General features: G+C 40.1%; 1 protein-coding gene across 1 annotated transcript in view; it reads left to right on the forward strand.

Annotated features, from left to right (window-relative positions):
• LOC132379723 (uncharacterized) overlaps positions 1 to 18,586 on the forward strand; it is a 152,592-nt gene extending 134,006 nt beyond the window's left edge. The window contains exons 9-10 of the mRNA XM_059948011.1: positions 2,667 to 2,800; positions 18,547 to 18,586. Coding sequence (XP_059803994.1) covers positions 2,667 to 2,800; positions 18,547 to 18,586 — 174 coding nt within the window. The remainder of the gene's footprint in view (positions 1 to 2,666; positions 2,801 to 18,546) is intronic.
• Positions 18,587 to 20,141: the final 1,555 nt, after the last annotated feature.

The following is a 20,141-nucleotide window of genomic DNA, read 5'->3' on the forward strand; positions in this document are numbered from 1 at the left end:
CCAGAGCTAAACAGTATCAGATAATCAGCTTCTCCTCTTTGTGTCAGGACTTGCCATTTTTGTTGCTAGAGCTTTCATTTTGGCTCAGTTTTTTTTTCTTCACAGTTGCTGTCTGATCTGTTGTTCCACAGTTCCAGCATCTGCTGTCACCTTCTAGCTAGTCCTCATTCCCACCCCCACCTTTACTTCTGGTGTCTTTCCCTTCCTTTACAGTCCTGATACGACCATAAGACATAGGAAGAATTAGGTCATTTGTCCCATTGAATCTGCTCCTCCATTTCATCACTGCTGAACCATTTCCTTCTCAGCCCTAATCTCCTGCCTTCTCCCTGTATCCCTTCATGCCCTGACCATTCAAGAATCTATCAAACTCTGCCTTAAATATACAAAAAGGCTTGCTCTCCACAGCTGCCTGTGGCAATGAATTCTACAGATTCACCACTCTCTGGCTAAAAAAATCTCTGCCTGAAACATTGAGGGTTTATTCCCTTCCATATATGCTGCCTGACCTGCTGAGTTCTTCCAGCATTTTGTGTGTGTAACTCTGCATTTCCAGCATCTCTTGTGTTTATGATCCATTTGTTCTATCTCTTACACTTCCAGTCTTTTTCTTTGTTTTTATTAAATTCTTTCAACAAGCCTCATTCATCTTCTTGAAAGAATTTCATTAAAACAGCATTGAATAAAAAGTTTTTTTGAATGAATTTAACAACAAATAGAAAAAGGGGAAGAACACTGGAGAGTGAAAAGGGTATCTTTGTGAAAAACAGAGACTTGGTGAAACCTGGGTCACTTTGGTCTCTACCTTTCCTTTCTCCGGTGCTCATTCGCTGCAAGTAAATCTAGCATGTGCCGTGATTTCTGTAGTCCCGATACGAGGCATTGAGACATGCTACAACTACTGGCAAGCACCCACTTACACTAATCCCAATTTATTCCTCCCACATTCCCATTAACTCCTCCCCCGGATTTCACCACTTGCTACACACTCGGGCAATTTATATATTCCAGTTAACCTGCTGACCTGCACACTTCTGCGATGTCAGTGGAAAATGGTGCACTCAGAGGAAACCCAGACATTCAAAGAGAAAAGTTGAATACTTCACGGGGAGCACCGGAGGTGATAACTGAATTCAGGTTATTGTATCTGTGAGGCAGCAGCTCCTCTCACTATGCCAATGTGCCACCTCATAATCTCCTCTTCAAAAATGTTAGCTCTGCACTTCTCCCACAAAAAGCAGCCATGATGAATATTTTATGTATTTTCTGTATTTATTTCAGATTTGCAGCATCTGCAGTTTTTGATTTTTCAGAATTATCTTTGCTTTTTGCACCACAGAACCTATTGTGATGGTCTTTAACCTCTTCTTCTTACCTGCATATCACCACTCCCTGGGTCCCCTCCTCCTTCCCTTTCTCCCATGGTCCACTCTCCTCTCCTGTCAGATTCCTTCCTCTCCAGCCTTTACCTTTCCCACCCATCGGATTCACCTATCACCTTCGAGCTATCTTCCTTCCCTTCCCCCCCCCCCACCTTTTTATTCTGGCATTTTCCCCTTCTCCTTTCCAGTCTTGATGAAGGGTTTTGACCTGAAATTTCAACTGTTTACTCATTCTCATAGATGCTGCCTGCCTTGCTGAATTCCTCCAGCATTTTGTGTGTTGCTTTGGATTTCCAGCATCTGCAAAATCTCGTGTCTTTATATAGTGCTCCCAGATGTATATGGTCCAGATCCTGCTATGAAGATTTAGGAAACTCTTTGCAATCATTTGGAGCCCTACAGTTCTATAGTTTTATTTAATAACTTAATTGTTCATAAACACATGTCTACAGTTGATACAAAGTATTCTGCCGATTATATTATATATAATAATTTTGGCCAACAGAGTGAGTTTTTCACACAAGTAGAAGAAGTAATGTTGTGAGCTAAACTTTTAAGACAGTCTGAGGCTAATTTTAGGGAAGAAGCTTGCCAGGTTGGCTTTGGGTGTATAATGAGTGTACATTATTAGGTTAAGGACTACACACACAGTATCAACTTCAAATATGAAGATTAACCAACAGTTCAGAAAATGAAGTCAGTGTTGAGATTTTAATTGTCAATGTTTAAACATTCCACACTATGGGCTGTTGATGATTATGGGATTGTATTCTCCATGGAATTTTGATGAATCTGTTCCATAATCTGCTTACATAACGTGCTGGAACTACAGTAAATGCTTCTGACTTTTATCCCAAAATCCACCCCTCCCTACGGCAGACAAGCCCCTCAACTCCCACATCCTAACAAAATGCTTGGCTGATTTAAGTGAATGGTAGTTCTGGGATATAAAATAGGGACGAATTTACCAAGATATGGGAGCTTAGTTTAATTCAGTACTAACTAATTTATTTTTGTTTACATATGTTTTATCAATATTTTTGAGAAAAGAATGTCTTGAATAATTAGATAAATGCTTTATAAAACAAAAGGCATCCGGTGTAGATCCTGACCTACTCTAGATAGTGTTTGCTTTACGCTTATGTAACGCTCTGTAGTGTTTCACTGCTAATGAAATGGTTTCTCTGTAGCAGCAGTGCTTGGGTTATGACTAGAGATAACGGAGGCTTTGGACCGTGTGCCATCCAATGAGATGCGTGTTTTTCTTTCTTGTGTACCCGGAAGAAGGTTTCACGGGCTTTTGTTCAGCAGAAGATGCAGGGAGAAGATGTCAGTCTGCAGGACGGAGTGGACTTGGACTGGGGTCGGGAGTTGACCACCAGAGGGACATCGATGGAGAACGAACAGACAGGAAAACAGTTTGCTCCAATGTTGTTCATTAGACTGTTTCATGAGAATGGGTCCCTTTTTTGTTTCTTCACTAACCCTATAGTCAAATGAAGAAAGCTCAATCATTTAATCGCATATTGTGTACTGTTTGCTATTTCGTGGTATTTGTAACAGGGGACACATCACACAGCATCTATCCAAACAAGATTTCTCAAGTTTGGCCGGGTTGACAGTTGTCTTCCCCTAGATTAAGCCACTAGCTGAACCTGAGGGTTACACTTATGAATATTCTCACTAGAAATTGTAGTAATTTTGAAGAAGAATTAAAGGTTTTGCCTTGGGATAGTGTGGTAGTATAACAGCTAGTGCAACTACAGTGCCATTGACCCATGTTATTTCCCATTGCTGTCTGTAAGGAGTTTGTACCATGTTGGTTTCCTCCCACATTCCAAAGATGCACCAGCTAGTAGATTAATTGGTCATTGTAAGTTGTTCTAGGGTAGGGTCACATAGGTGGCTTGGTCACATGGGTTTAGTTGGGAGGCAAGGACACACTGGGCCAGAAGGCCCTGTGACCCTGCTGTATGTCTAAATATTTAAAATAAAGTCTGTTTGAACTAGCCGTTTATTATGCCTGAAAGCACAGACGTAACTTGACATTTCTGAGTAGTAGTATTGAAAAGTGCTTCGTGTGAACTTGGCAGCACAATTTAAAAAGAGGTGGAAGTGTGATGTCAATTCGAGCAGTCTTCAGAACACTATGCCTGTAATAATCTTATAAACCTCCATCAGATCTCCACTCAGCCTCCAGCATTCCAGAGAAATCAACCCAAGTTTGTCCAAACTCTCATTACAGAACATTCGCTCTAAACCAGGCAGCATCCTGGTAAACCTCTTCTGCACCCTCTCCAAAGCCTCAACATTCCTCCTATAACGGGGTGACCCGAACTCTTTGCAATACTCCGGATGCAGCCGAACTAGAATTTTATAAAGCTGCAGCATAACATTACCACTTTGGAGCTCAATGCCTCAAGTAATAAAGTCAAGCATAAATTCAAATGTTTTTTTGTGTGATGGAAGATTCATTTACACAGAAGGGACAATTATGCATTGGAACAAAGACCTAGGAATTTGCATATCATTTGATCACTAGATATCAATTTGAGGAATATTTAGCTTGTGAAGGCAGTTCATCAGTAGCCCTATTGAAATGACTAAATCTATCCAATCTGTGCAGGCATTTAGAATTAATTCACAATGTGTATAAAGACAAAGACACAGATACAATTTAATGTCTTTCACTTGAAATATAGATAGCTAATTAAGCATTTTATTTGCTTATTTTTTATTGTTCCTCTTGCAAAAAATAGTGTACAAAGAGTTCAATTATTGTAGTCTGGCACACACCCTCGAATAATGTGTTGTATCAAGTTGACAATGAATTCCTCTGTTTTAACCCTCTGGCAATGGTGGCTTCTGCACGCAAAGGTCTAATACTTTGTAAGTGGTAATTAGTTTAATGACATGACACATAACACACTATTTCAGCCTTTTGTGGGTGTGTATCTTCTGTTACAAATGTCAATCTATTTAAAGTTGTAAAAACAAAATAGAGTGCCGTGCAAGCTCATTGCTATCATTCTCAATATGTAAGCTGCTTGACGTTCAGACGAGTCAGCAAAAAAAAACAGACTGACAATAATTAGGGAAGTTCAAAGAGGGAAAAGCGCTAACTTGCTGTAATCGAAAGAAATGTCAGTCCTTGCTACCTGCTTTAGTCAAGATATTTCCAAATGTTTTGTATGGGGAATTATTGTTAGCTAATGTTATGTATGCAATAGAGGCAGACAGCAACACAACAGAAAACTAGGTAATCAGTTTCTATGAAAATGAATACACGGTTGACGTTTCGAGCCGAGACTATTCTACAGGGCGAGGGGGAAGACAGCAGAATAATAAGGTGAGAGATGGGAAGGAGTCTAGATAGATATCCTTCTTCCCCTTCCCAAAATGTTTTATTCTGGATCTTCCTCCTTCATTTTCAGTCCTGATGAAACGTCTCAGCCCCAAATCATCGACTGGTTATTCATTTCCACAGATGCCGCCTGACTTGCTAAGTTCCTCCAGTATCTTATGCGTGTTCCTTTGCATTTCCTGAATCTCTTGTATTTATAACCAGTTTCTTGTTGTCACCCTCTGAAGAAAGAGGAACACCTCCCAGTAAAGCGGGAAAGTCCATGTTCTTCCAATAGGTACTCAGTAGTACCTCCTGTAGAATCAGAATCAGGTTTATTATCACCAACATATGTCATCAACTTTGTTATCTTAGCGGTGGCAGCTCAGTGCAATACATAATAAATAAATTACAGTATATGTATATTGAATAGATTAAAAATCATGTAAAAACAGAAATAATATATATTAAAAAAGTGAGGTAGTGTTCACGGGTTCAATATTCATTTAGGAATTGGATGGCAGATGGGAAGAAGCTGTTCCTGAATCTCTGAGTGTGTGCCTTCAGGCTTCTGTACCTCCTACCTTATGGTAACAGTGAGAAAAGGGCATGTCCTGGGTGCTGGAGCTCCTTAATAATGGACGTTGCCTTTCTGAGATACCACTCCTTGAAGGTGTTCTAGGTACTTTGTAGGCTAATACCCAAGATGGAGCTGACTAAAATTATGACCCTCCACAGCTTCTTTCAGCCCTGTGCCTTGCACCCCACCTCCAGACAACATCAGAGAGTGATGCAGCCTGTCAGAATGCTCTCCATGGTATATTTATAGAAGTTTCTGAGTGTTTTTGTTGACATACCAAATCTCTTCAAACTCTAAATGAGGTATAGTCGTTGTCTTGACTTATTTATAACTGCATCGATATATTGGGACCAGATTAGATCCTCAGAGATCTTGACACTCAGGAACTTGAAACTCTTCACTCCCTCCACTTCTGATCCCTTTATGAGGATTGATATGTGTTCCTTCGTCTTATCCTTCCTGAAGTCCACAATCAGCAACAACCTAGTTGGGTGCTAGGTTGTTGCTGCGGCACCATTCCACTAGTTGGCATATCTTGCTCCTGTATGCCTGCTCGTCTCCATCTGAGACTCTACCAACAATGGTTGTATCATCAGCAAATTTATAGATGGTATTTGAGCTGTGGCTAAACACACAGTCATTGGCACAGAGAGAATAGAACAGTGGACTAAGCATGCACCCTTGAAGTGCACCAGTGTTGATCATCAGCAAGGAGCAGATATTATCACCAATCTGCACAGATTGTGGTCTTCTGGTTAGGAAGTTGAGGATTCAATTGCAGAAAGAGGTAAGAGGCCCAGGTTCTGTAATTATCATTCAGGATTGTGGAAATGATGGTGTTAAATGCTGAGCTATAGTCGATGAACAGCATCCTGACATAGCTGTTTGAGTTGTCTGGGTGTTCTAAGGCTGAGTGAAGAACTATTGAGACTGCGTCTGCTGTTGACCTATTGTGGCGATAGGCCTGTACCTAATAAAGAGACCACTGAGTGTAGATTTGTGGTCTTCTGCTGCTGTAGTCCATCCACTTCAACATTCAATATGCTCTGTGTTCAGAAATGCTCTTCTGCACACCACTGTTGTAACGTGTGGTTATTTGAGTTACTGACACCTTCCTGTCAGTTTGAACCAGTTTGGCTATTCTCCTCTGACCTCTCTTACTAACAAGATATTTTTGCCCACAGAACCGCTCTCACTGGATGTATTTTTTTGTTTCTGCACCATTCTCTATAAACTCTAAAGACTGTTGTGAATGAAATTCCCAAGAGATTAGCAGTTTCTGAGACTTGAACCACCCCGTCTGGCACCAACAATCATTCCATGGTCAAAATCACATAGATCACATTTCTTCTCCATTCTGATACTTGATCTAAACAAAAACTGAACGTTTTGACCATATCTGCATTCTTTTGGCTGATTAGATATTTGCCTGAGCAGGTGTACAGGCATATCTAATTTTAATATTATGATTCTGATTTTAGTACTATTCTCATTTTTAAAGTGGCATAAAAGAACTCCATTTGATCCATCAGAATAGTTCTAGATATCGCAGTAATCCCAACAATCTGATTCCATCCTCCCTACAATTTGCCCTCAAAAAAGGGCATTATCCCCACCCTAATTCACATACCACCTGCTTAATAGAGAAAGATAGTAGCCAGATGGTACCAACTATAACATCTCTGTGATATTAGAAATCAGGAGACCCAAGGTAAATGCATGCAGTCCCAGGGAGAATGTACAAATTCCACACAAATAGTACCAGGTTCAGAATGGAACCTGGCTACCATACTGCATTTCTATTCAGAATTGATCCAGAGGCTCAGGAGCTGAGAGACCTCTGCACTACATACTGCATCACTGTACCACTTCATATTGTATCTTGGAATTAAAATTAATGTAAAGCGTTTTATAAAAAGATGATTAAAATATTGATGGCTGGTTACATCTGAACCCAAGGGGGACTATATCTTTGCAGGCAGGTTTTCTAGAGCTGCTGGAGACGGACTGGGAAGCAAAGTGACAGGACTGTGGGTGGGGCACTTGGTATACAAGCAGAGGTAGTGTGTAGCATGGCTGTTAGGAAGGACAAGCAGATGATAGGACCGAATTGCAGTCAGTAGAATGAGGTGAAGTGTAAAATGAGGCAAAATCGAAAAGGACTGAAGGTGTTATATTTGAATGCACGTAGTATTCAGAATAAGGTAGATGTAGTTAGAGATTGGCAGGTACAACATTGTGGGCATCATTGAGGCATGGTTGAAAGAAACTTATAGTTGGGAGCTGAACATCCAAGGATACACATTGTATTAAAAGAGTGGGCAGGTGGGTAGAAGGGGTGGCATGCCTCTTTTGGTAAAACATGAAATCAAATCCTTAGAGAGAGGTGACATAGGATCAGAAGATGTAGAATCTTGTGGATTGAGTTAAGAAACTGTCAGGGTATAGATAGACTTCTGTACAGTAGCCAGGACGTGGGCTAGAAATTTCATTAGGAGATAGAAAAGGCATGCAAAAAGAGCAATATTATGACAGTCTTAGGGGATTTCAATATACAAGTAGATTGGGAAAATATCAGGCTAGTGCTGAATCCAAGAGAGGGAATTTGCAGAATGCCTGTGAGATAGCTTATTAGAGCAGCTTGTGGTTGAGCACACTAGGGGAAAGACAATTCTGATTTGGGTGTTGTGTAATAAACCAGATTTGAATAGGGAACTTAAGGTAAAGGAACTCTTGAGAGGCAGTGATCATAATATGATAGAATTCACACTGCAGCTTGAGACCGAGAAGATTAAATCTGATGTATCAGTATGATAGTGGACTAAAGGGAATTACTGAGGCATGAGGGAGGAGTTGGTCAAAGATGATTCAAAGGGCACAAACAGAGATGATGGCAGAGCAGCAATGACTGGAGTTTCTGGGAGCAAACAGCAAGGTGCAGGATTGATACATTCCACTGAAGAAGACGTACTTTAAAGGGAGAATGAAGCAACTGTGGCTGACAAGGGACATTTACAAGGACAGGTGTGTAAAAAGGGCCCATAGGATCATTGGGGACCCAAGTCACCCCAATCACAATCTATTCCAGCTGCTACCACCTGGGAAATGGTACCACAGCATAAAAGCCAGGACCTACAGGCTCCGGGACAGCTTCTTCCTTCAGACTGATTAACTCACATTGATTTGAGTGTATTTCCATGTTTCATTGACTGCACTATCTAATATAAATTATTATAAACTACTATGATTGCACATTGCACATTTAAATGGAGACGTAACGTAAAGATTTTTACACCTCATGTATGTAAAGGATGTAAGAAATAAAGTCAATTAATTCAATTCATTCATTTATTCATTCAAAGCCAACATAAATGCAAAACAGAGGACATATAATAGAGCAAAATTAGTGAGAAGTTGGAGGATTGGGAAGAGTTCAAAAACCAACAGAAGACAACTAAAAACATAAAGAGAGCAAAAATGAAGTATAAAAATAGGCTAGCAAAATTATCAAAGAGGATATGATAAGTTTTTCTCAGAGATTTAAGAATAAAAAAGAGGAAAGAATGGGTATCAAGCTGCTGGAAAATTACTCGAGAGCAGGGTTTCTCAACCAGGGTTCTGCGAGAGATCATGATTAAAAAAAAACATCATTTGGAACATAGATCAGAGAAAACCTACAGCACAATACAGGCCCTTCGGCCCACAAAGATGTGCCGAACATATACTTACTTCAGAAATTACCTAGGGTTACCCAAAGCCCTCTATCTTTCTAAGATCCATGTACCTATCCAGGAGTCTCTTAAAAGACCCTGTCGTATTTACCTCCACCACCTTCGCTGGCAGAGCATTCCACACACTCACAACCCGCTGTGTAAAAAAACTTACCCCAACATCTCCTCTGTACCTACTTCCAAGCACCTTAAAACTCCCCTCTCATGTTAGCCATTTCAGCCCTGGGAAAAAGCCTCTGGCTATCCACATGATTAATGCCTCTCATCATCTTATACATCTCTGTCAGGACACCTCTCATCCTCCGTTGCTCCAAGGAGGAAAGGCTGAGTTCACTCAACCTATTCTCATAAGGCATGCTCCCTAATCCAGGCAACATTCTTGTAAATCTCCTCTGCACTCTTTCTATAGTTTCTGCATCCTTCCTCTAGTGAGGCGACCAGAACTGAGCACAGTACTCCAAGTGGGGTCAGACCAGGGTCCTATATAGCTGTAACATTGCCTCTCGGCTGTTGAACTCAATTCCACAGTTGATGAAAGCCAATATACCATGTGCCTTCTTAACCACACAGTCAACCTGTGCAGCAGCTTTCAGTATCCTATGGACTCAGACCCCAAGATCCATCTGATCCTCCACACTGCCAAGAGTCTCACCATTCATACTACATTCTGCCATCATATTTGACCTACCAAAATGAGCCACTTCACACTTGGCTGGGTTGAACTCCATCTGCCACTTCTCAGCTCAGTTTTGCATCCTATCAATGTCCGGCTGTAACCTCTGACAGCCCTCCACATTATTCACAACACCCCTAACCTTTGTGTCATCAGCAAATTTACTAACCCATCCCTCAATTTCCTCATCCAGGTCATTTATAAAAATCACGAAGTGTAGGGGTCCCAGAACGGATCCCTGAGGCACACCACTCGTCACTGACCTCCATGCAGAATATGACCCATCTACAACCGCTCTTTGCCTTTTGTGGGTCCACAAAAATGTCCCCTTGGATCCCATGTCTCCTTACCTTCTCAATAAGCCTTGCATGGGGTACCTTATCAAATGCCTTGCTGAAATCCATATACACTACACCTACTGCTCTACCTTCATCAATGTGTTTAGTCACATCCTCAAAAAATTCAATCAGGCTTGTATTTTTGGAACTTCGTGCAACACACAATGCAAGCACTCGCAGTGGTGAGCGGTAACTGAGCAGACCCATTAGCAATCCCTTCAGTGGTCTCTCAGACCAGCATGACAGTGTGCAGCAAGACCCTGTTTATTTGTTCCAGTCCATTCTCTGTTTTTGATGTGAGGTAGGGGAGGCTGTTGGTAATTGGCTAGTGCTGTATTACACAGAGGGGAGGATAGAACGCTGATGAGGAGTGTGAACTGCATTTTCCATGCATTGAATATATTTGCCCAACTTGTGCCGTGACACCATCCTCTCCTACCCAAATTACCTCTCCTAACTTCTGCTTACCTGCTTTTGGGAGCTGCAGTCTGATCATGCACTCAAGATGAGATTTACTGACCTGCCCCTAGACAAGTTCTGCATTTCTGTGAAAGAAGACTATCTTGCCATTCATAGGAAAGCCATGAGCATTTTGCTGCAAATTTCAACTTCTTACGTGTGAGCAAACTTTTTCTTATTTAACAAGCATAAAGAGCAACAATAGAATTAATCTTATTTCAGTTGAAGGGGATACCTATGTGTACTTATCACGTTCGATCCAGAATTGAGTATTTGTGCAGCAAAAAAAAACAGGCACAGTTTTCACACACCAGGCCTGTATTTGAGCTTGATTATATCATTTAGAAAGAAAGTGTTTTTTCAAAGTCTTGCATAAAATTGTGTCTTAGGCTATATTTTTCTTCATATTGTGGTAGTTTTTAGTAACTTTACTATTCAACATTGTCAATAAATTTTCAAGTTGTAAATAGCATTAATTAACTTCAATTTACAACCTTTATTTAAATTAATCTACTGAGCCTACCTTTAGAAAAACTAAATCCCATGTTGGCTTAAGCCAGTTATTTAATAGAAATTTATTATGTTTGTCTTATGAGTTTTTATAATTATGAAAGGGAAAGAAAGTGATTAATTTCAAGAATGGTTGGCTAAAAATTCATTCTCTACTCAAAAGAGCATTGACAATTATTTCTGGATTATTATATATACAACTTACTGATCATGCTAGTATATCATGAGCTGTAGATATAATAATTTTTATGCAGGAGATCTCTGAGACCTGAAAATTACTTCAAGGGTTCTTCCAAGGCAAAAATGTTGAGAAAGGCTGCTCAAGAAAAGAAATAGCAGACGAATTTAATAAATATTTTACATCAGTTTTCACTGTGGAACACACTAGTAGTGTGCCAGACATTTGAGTTTAAGGGGAAAGAAGTGAGTGTAGTTACTATTACTAAGGAGAAGGTGCTTGGGAAGCTGAAAGATCTGAAGGTAGATATGTCATCTTGACCAGATGATCTACACCCCAGAGTTCTGAAAGAGGTGGCTGAAGAGATTGTGGAGGTATTAGTAATGATCTTTCAAGAATTACTAGATTCTGGAATGGTTCTGGAGGACTGGAAGATTGCAAATGTAACTCCACTCTTTAAGACAGGAGGGAGGCAAAAGAAAGAAAATTATAGGCCAGTCACCTTGACTTAAGTGGTTGGGAAGATGTTAGAGTCCATTATTAAGATCATAAGACATAGGAACAGAATTAGACCATCTGGCCCATTGAGTCTGCTCCGCCATTCAATCATGGCTCATCCACTTTTTCTATCTCCTCCTCAACCTCAGTTCCCGGCCTTTTCCCCATAACCTTTGATGCCATGTCCAATCAAGAACCTATCAATCTCTGCTTTGAATACACCCAACGACCTGGCTTCCACAGCTGCCTGTGGTAATAAATTCCACAAATTCACCACCCTTTGGCTAAGGAAATTTCTCTGCATCTCTGTTTTGAAAGGATGCCCCACTATCCTGAGGCTGTAACCTTTTGTCCTAGACTCTCCCACCATGGGAAACATCCTTTTCACATCTACTCTGTCTAGGCCTTTCAACATTTGAAAGGTTTCAATAAATCCCCCCTCATCCTTCTGAATTCCAGTGAGTACAGACCCAGAGCCATCAAACATTCCTTGTATGATAACCCTTTCATTCCTGGAATCGTCCTTGTGAACCCCCTCTGGACCCTTTTCGATGCCAACACATCTTTTCTATGATGAGGGGCACAAAACCATCGACAATACTTAGGGTGAGGCCTCACCAGTGCCTTATAAAGCTTCAGCATCACATCCCTGCTCTTGTATTCTAGACCTCTTGAAGTAAGTGCTAACTTGGCATTTGCCTTCCTCACCACTGACCTAACCTGCAAGTTAGCCTTTCAGGTGTTCTGCACAAGGTCTCCCAGTCCCTCTGCATCTCAGATTTTTAGAATTTCTCCCCGATTAGAAAATAGTCTCCACATTTATTTCTACTACCAAAGTGCATGACCATGGTTTTCCAACATTGTATTTAATTTGCTACTTTTTTGCCCATTCTCTTAATTTGTCTAAGTCCTTCTGCATCCTACCCATTTCCTCAACACTACCTGTCCCTCCACCAATCTTCGTACCATCTGCAAACTTGGCAACAAAGCCATCTACTCTATCATCAAAATCATTGATACACAGCATAAAAAGAAGTGGCCCCAACACTGACCCCTGTGAAACATCACTAGTCACTGGCAGCCAACCAGAAAAGATCCTTTTATTCCCACTCACTGCCTCTTATTAATCAGCCAATGCTCTAGCCACGTTAGTAACTTTCCTGTAATACCATGGGTTTTTAACTCAGTAAGCAGCCTCATGTGTGGCACCTTGTTAAAGGCCTTCTGAAAATCCAAATATAAAATATCCACTGCATCCCCTTTATCTATCCTACTTATAATCTCCTCAAAGAATTCCAACAGGTTCTTCAGGTGGGATTTTCCCTGAAGGAAACCATGACTTTGTCCTATCTTGTCCTATGTCACAAAGTACTCCATCACCTCATCCTTAACAATTGGCTCTAACATCTTCAACCACTGCGGTCAGGCTAACTGGTCTATAATTTCCTTTCTGTTGTCTTCCTCCTTTCTTAAAGAGTGGAGTAATATTTGCAATTTTCCAGTCCTCTGGCACCATGCCAGGGTCCAAAGATTTTTGAAAGATCATTTCTAATGCCACCACAATCTCTAATACTACCTCTTTCAGAACCCTAGGGTGCAGTTCCCCTGGTCCAGGTGACTATGTACTTTTAGGTCTTTAAGCTTTTTGAGCACCTTCTCTCTTGTAACAATAACAACACCCACTTCTCTTCCTTCACACACTACCACATCTGGCACACTGCTAGTGTCTTCCACAGTACAGACTGATGCAAAATACTCATTTAGTTCATCTGCCATCTCCTTGTCCCCTGTTATTAATTTTTCTGCCTCATTTTCTAGCAGTCCTATATCCATTTTCATTTCTCTTTTATTTTTAATATACTTGAAAAACCTTTTACTATCTATTTTGATATTATTTGCTGACTTGCTTTCATGTTTTATCTTTTCCCTTCTAATAAATGTCTTAGTTGCTCTCTGTAGATTTTTTAAAAACTTCCCAATCCCAAAAACCTTCCCAATTAAGATGAAGTTTCAGGGTACTTGGAGGTGCATGATAAAGTAAATCAAAGACAGCATGATTTCCTTAAGGTGAAATATTGTCAGACAAATCTGTTGAAATCTTTGAGGAAATAACAGGCAGGATAATCAAAGGAGAGTTAATAGATATTGTTTACTTGGATTTTCATAGAAACATAGAAAACCTACAGCACAAAACAGGCCTTTCGGCCCACAAAGTTGTGCCAAACACATCCCTACCTCAGAAATTACTAGGCTTACCTATAGCCATCTATTTTACTAAGCTCCATGTACCTATCCAAAAGTCTCTTAAAAGACCCCATCATATCCACCTCAAATGCCATTTCTGGTAGCCCATTCCACGCACTCACCACTCTCTGTGTAAAAAACTAACCCCTGACATCTCCTCTGTACCTACTCCCCAGCACCTTAAACCTGTGTCCTCTTGTGGCAACCATTTCAGCCCTGGGAAAAAGCCTCTGACTATCTACATGATCAATGCCTCTCATCATCTTGTACACCTCTATCAGGTCACCCCTCATCCTCCGTCACTCCAAGGAGAAAAGACCGAGTTCACTCAACTTATTCTCATAAGGCATGCTCCCCACTCCAGGCAACATCCTTGTAAATCTCCTCTGCACCCTTTCAATGGCTTCCACATGCTTCCTGTAGTGAGATGACCAGAACTGAGCACAGTACTCCAAGTGGGGTCTGACCAGGGTCCTGTATAGCTGCAACATTACCTCTCGGCTCCTAAATTCAATTCCATGATTAATGATGACTAATACACCGTATGCCTTCTTAACCACAGAGTCAACCTGTGCAGCTGCTTTGAGTGTCCTATGGACTCAGACCCCAAGATCCCTCTGATCAGAAGGCATTTAAGAAAGTGCCACACATGAGACTGCTTAAAAAGTTAAGAGCCCATGGTATTATGGAAAAAGTACTAGCATGGATAGAATCAGAGCAAACTGGGCCTATTTTGACCGACTGCTGGTGGCGAGCGGTGTTCTGCAAGGGTCAGTATAGCAACTGCTTCTTTTCACTTTATATTGTATGTCAACAATTTGAATGATAGAATTGATGGCTTTGTGGCCACGTTTGATAATGATAGGTGGAGGGGCAGGTAGTACTGAGGGGGCAGGGAGTCTGCAGAAGGGTTTGGATAGATTTGGAGAATGGGCAAAGAAGTGAAAGATGGAATACAGTGTATGGTGATGAATAAAAGCATGGACTATTTTCTAAGCAGGGAGAACATTTAAAAATCAGAGCTGCAAAGGGACTTGGGAGTCTTTGTGCAGGATTCCCTTGGGTTAACTTGCAGGTTGAGTCAGTAGTAAGGAAGGCAAATGCAACGTTAGCATGAATTTTGAGAGGACTAGAATATAATATCAATGATGTGAGTTGATGCTTCATAAGGCATTGGTCAGACTGCACTTGGAATATTATAAGCAGTTTTGTGCCACTTATCAAAGAAAAGATGTGCTAGTATTGAAGAGGTTCTAGAGGAGGTTCATGAGATGATTTCAGGAACAAAGGGCTTTATGTATGAGGAACAGTTGACAGCTCTGGGCCTGTACCCACCGACGTTTAGAAGGAGGATGGATGCATCTCACTAAAACCTATCAAACATTGAATGGGCTAGGTAGAGAGTATGTGAAGTGTTTCCATTGTTGGTGAATCTAGGACCAGAGGGTACAGCCTCAGAATCGAGGAATGTCCATCTAAAATGGAAATGAAGAGGAATTTCTTTAGCCAGAGGGGTTGAATCAGTGGAATTTGTTGCCATGGGTGGCTGGAGAAGCCAAGGCATTGCGGGTACTTAACATGGAGATTAATTATGGTATCAAAGGCTATGGGGAAAAGTAGGAGAATGGGTTTGAGAAGGATAGTGAATCAGGCATGCTGGAAAGACAGAAAAGACTCGATGGGCCAAGTGGCCTAATTTTGTTCCTATGTCTTATGGTCTTATGTCACACTATGTTGCATATTTAGAAGGGCATTAATAATCACAAACTGGAACACACAGAAGAGGAAGATTGCAATGCTATACAGCAAATTAACAGTACAGAACGAAGCTTATTCTTATTTAAGTGCAGTCCCCTCATCTCCTGCATCACAGAAATTCCCATGCACTGATATGTATCCATAGGTTGATACCTTCCTAGAATTGTTGCCATTCTACAAGAGTTTCAAGCTCTTTAGTGTAGCACCAAGTTGAACAACCATGTTCTATCAAATAAAGGTTCAGACACTATTGTTACATGATGGAACATGGGTGCGTATATCGTTTTACTTACTCACATGGAACAATATGAGCGTTATTCTTTCAACTGGGTAAAGAAGAATTTAATTTTCAACATTAATGTAAAATATACTGAGTGGCTACTTTATGAGCAAGATCTTGTAGCTAGTAGAGTGGTCACTGCATTTATCTTTGTGGTCCTTTGCTGCTGTAACCCATTTACTTCAAGGTTCAACATGTGCATTAGAGACACTCTTCGGCTCACTCCTCTTGTTATGCGTGGTTATTTGAGTTACTGTCACCTTCCTGTCACATTGAACCAGTCTGGCCATTTTCCTCTGACATCACTCATTACAAGGCATTTTCATCCACAGAACTGCTGCTCACTGGATGTTTGTGCCTTTCACACCAATCTCTGTAAACTCCGGAGACAGTTATGCATGAAAATCTCAGGATATCAGCGGTTTCCAAGATACTCAAACCATCCGTCTGGCACCAACAATCATTCCATGGTCAAGTTATTTAGATCGTGTTTCTTCCCAATTCTGATGTTTGATCTGAACAACAGAACCTCCTGACCATGTCTGCATGCTTTTATGCATTGAGTTGCTGCCACTTGATTTTCTGATTCAATACCTGCATTAATAAGCAAGTGGCCATTGAGTGTATATTATATGGTGGCATTAAAAATGCATCCTACTGCCTCTGAGAAGTTTACCATAGGAGTTATTGGCAAGGTTGTCAGGTGTACAGCTAAGGATGCTGATCTGTTATTTTGGATGAATAGTTCTATAAAGGAGCAACGTTATGAATTACATGTGTCATAAAGTCCGTATATAATTGTTTTTACAGCAAATAGAAAGATTTTCACTGCTAATACTTACCTCATGCTTTTTATGATTGTGAGCTTTTTCCCATCTGTCCAAACATGTTCTATCAAAATGATTCTAGTTAAGACCTGGACGTAAGTATATGACTGAAATGAATCTCATCACTTAATCTTGCATGTAGATGTTTTCTCTCAACTATTACAGAGCATGTTTGCAAAGGGAAGGTCATAAAGTGCCACAAAATCTCTGCTTAGAAGCTTCCTCCAATTTTCCCACTTTAAACATGACCAGTTCAAATTATATTTAGCTGGAAGTGCAGAATGTGAAGAGATCGACAGATGTCAACCTCTCACTCTATACTGTGGAAAGAGCTCGAAGACCTAGATTGAAAAGCTAAGAGAAGATATGTATATTTTTTTATTTTTACTTCATGTTATTAATTAAATTATATCACTTGAGGCTGTTTTATTTACATTTATTTTATTTTAATTTTTAACAAGCCACTTGAATGACTTTTAACATCTCTAAAGATCAAACCGTCAAAAGCTGTCAGGGTGGTCTGTTGAGGGGGCTCAGTATCTGCCACCTGCTTATTCCTCCAGCACAGAGTCACGGCAACAAGAATACTGCGGGCTTGTTCTTGCAGAAACCTGGCTCCAGGACAACAGCCCCTGCACCATCAATCTTCAGGCCATGTCACTCAGGGACTTATGCTAATATTATTTGGTGACTGTATTGTGCATTATCGTAACTATATGCGCTGTGTGTGACTATATGTACTTTGGCCCCAGAGAAATGATATTTCGTTTAGCTGTATACATGTTCAAAGTTCAAAGAGCATTTATTATCAAAATTGTATACCATATTGACTGTATATTTTTTCTGAAATCATAACCATTCATACTGCTTGTGCCATGTGCTATGTACAGTGTGCTGTGTGCTGTTGGTATTGTGTTTTGCACCTTGACCCCAGAGGAACGTTGTTTTGTTTTGCTACATTTATGTATGGTTGAATGATAATTAAACTGGAACTTGATCACCCTTTTCTCAAAATATGGTACAATGATCAACTTTTATCATTATTTCAGACTGGTTTAGGAGGTATCCACTACAACCAAGATCTAATATGAGATGAGGTTATAGTTTAGTTGTTGAAATGTCACATACTCCATCCGTATAATACCAAAATGCCTTTTATAAACTCTTCTTCACCATACAAAGGTGACAAGAGGCATAGGAAGTTAATTGGTGTCCAAGAAAATGTGCCTTTTTACTCAAAGTATCCATAATGAAAATGAATTAATAAGTTTGTCTTTGTTTTGCAATGGTTAATTTGGATTGGCTTATGGCAAACCAAATATAAGCCTAAAGTTATAATTTCATAAGGGCATGAGAACATGAGATGCTTAGGTATAGTGAATCTGTCATCACATTGCTGACGCACATTGGCCCAGATCCTCTGTTGCAACTAGCTAATGGTTACACAAGGTGAAAACACTGACCCTGTGGAAGTAACCTCTGTCATCTGCAGTGATACTCTGAATGAATATCAACGGAGATTGTTACTGGAGTGCTTACCAACATAGTTTAGTAATGACAACACAGGCTGATGGTATTTAAAAAAAAACAGCAAAAAGGAAAATGCTTTGACAATATTATCATAATCATCATTTATATTTGAATCTTCCTTTATGCATTTTAGTGTTGGCATATGTCAGGCGGAACAGTATTTTTTTTGCAGTTGATAGCTAGCCAGCTCTAATTTTGTGGTATTTTTGCTGTAGGCCGTATCAGCAATTGCAGCTGCAGAAGTGGTTTTGCTAGTATTTAACACTGTGGGGTATAAACAACAAAGAAATATCTGCTTAACAAAGTTAAAAACATCCCACAGGAGTTCTCCTTGAGTTTGCTGAATTACAGGCAATCTGACAGAAAGTTTCAAGGATTATCAGCAATATCTATTGTGCTATGTCCAGGACCTCTTGCCTTAATCTCTGGATCAGAGCATGCCTGTAGTGGGACAATAAATTGCTAGGTTCTAAATAAATTCCAAAGGCAAAAAGAACTGGGAGAAGAATGGGATAAATTCCTAAATTCAGTGGACAATCATTTTCTGGTCATCTGAAGTAGTTTCCCTGTGTTTGTCAATCTAAACAAAATTGATCTCCTTTCCTCCTCTTTCCATTACCTCCCCCCAACAATCTCCCTCCAACCATAATCAGGACATGTCTGGAGCAGACATTTAAGATTAAACAGGTGCATACAAAGAAACTGGAAGCAATCCAAGAAAGGGCAAACAATAACGGTGAAATTTAATCCCCAATAGCATTAGCCAAGCATAACCTCCACAATCTGGCAACAAGGCGTGAAGGCCCGCAAACTTTTGTCCAAAAAGATAGTAAATCTTGTCCATAGGCTACACCACTTATTAGTGAAATGAGCAAACTATAGTTTTAATCATACAAAATCTCAGAAATAAAAAAACCCTTAAGCAACTACTTAAAGGCTCCAAAGAAGCTTAATTCCATTGTGTCTAAGAATATTTCAGTCATACAGATTGATTATTAACATTAATTTACTAATAAATCTATTAAAAACAATGTAAATCTGGGAAAGATTTAAAACAGCACAGCACAGGCCCTTCAGCCCACAATGCTGTGCTAACCTTTTAACTTACTCTAAGATTAATCTAATCATTTACTCCTAACCCTTTATTTTTCTATCATCCATATGCCTTTCTAAGAGTTTCTAAAATGCCTTTTGTAAATTTGATGCATGATTTTCCTGGTATTGGTGGAAGTTTTATTCAGTGGATTTCCCATTGGGTGTTCTACCCAGTTGGTTCTTGTCAATCCACAGCAACTGCAGGAACATTGTAAGATATTGAATATAACTTATGTATTTGCCGCAAATTATTATTTTAACTACCTATTGTGTATTACATTTAATGTGTGATTGGACATTTAGAACAAAGAACACTGAACACTACAGCACAGTACAGCCTGTTTGACCCACGATATTGTGCTGACATTCTAACCTACTCTAAGGTCAATCTAATTACCCCCTGCCACATAGTCTCCCCTTTTTCTGTCAGCTATGTGTTGATGTGAATCTCCTTAATGTATCTGCTTCTACCACTGCCCCTTGCAGTGTGGTCCACACATTTACCACTTCCTGTGCAGAAAACCTTCCTCTGACGTCCCCACATCTCCCCTTAATCACTTTAAAACTAAGTACTTCATATTTGCTAATTCTGCCCTGGACTGTCCACTCTATCAATGCCTCTTATCATCTTATACAACTCTATCAAGTCACTTCTAATATTCCTTTGCTCAAACTAGTGCCTGAACAGGGACTTGAACCCTGGAGTCTCAGTTTA

Source organism: Hypanus sabinus, chromosome 22 (assembly GCF_030144855.1).
Source record: "Hypanus sabinus isolate sHypSab1 chromosome 22, sHypSab1.hap1, whole genome shotgun sequence".
Lineage (NCBI taxonomy): Eukaryota > Metazoa > Chordata > Chondrichthyes > Myliobatiformes > Dasyatidae > Hypanus > Hypanus sabinus.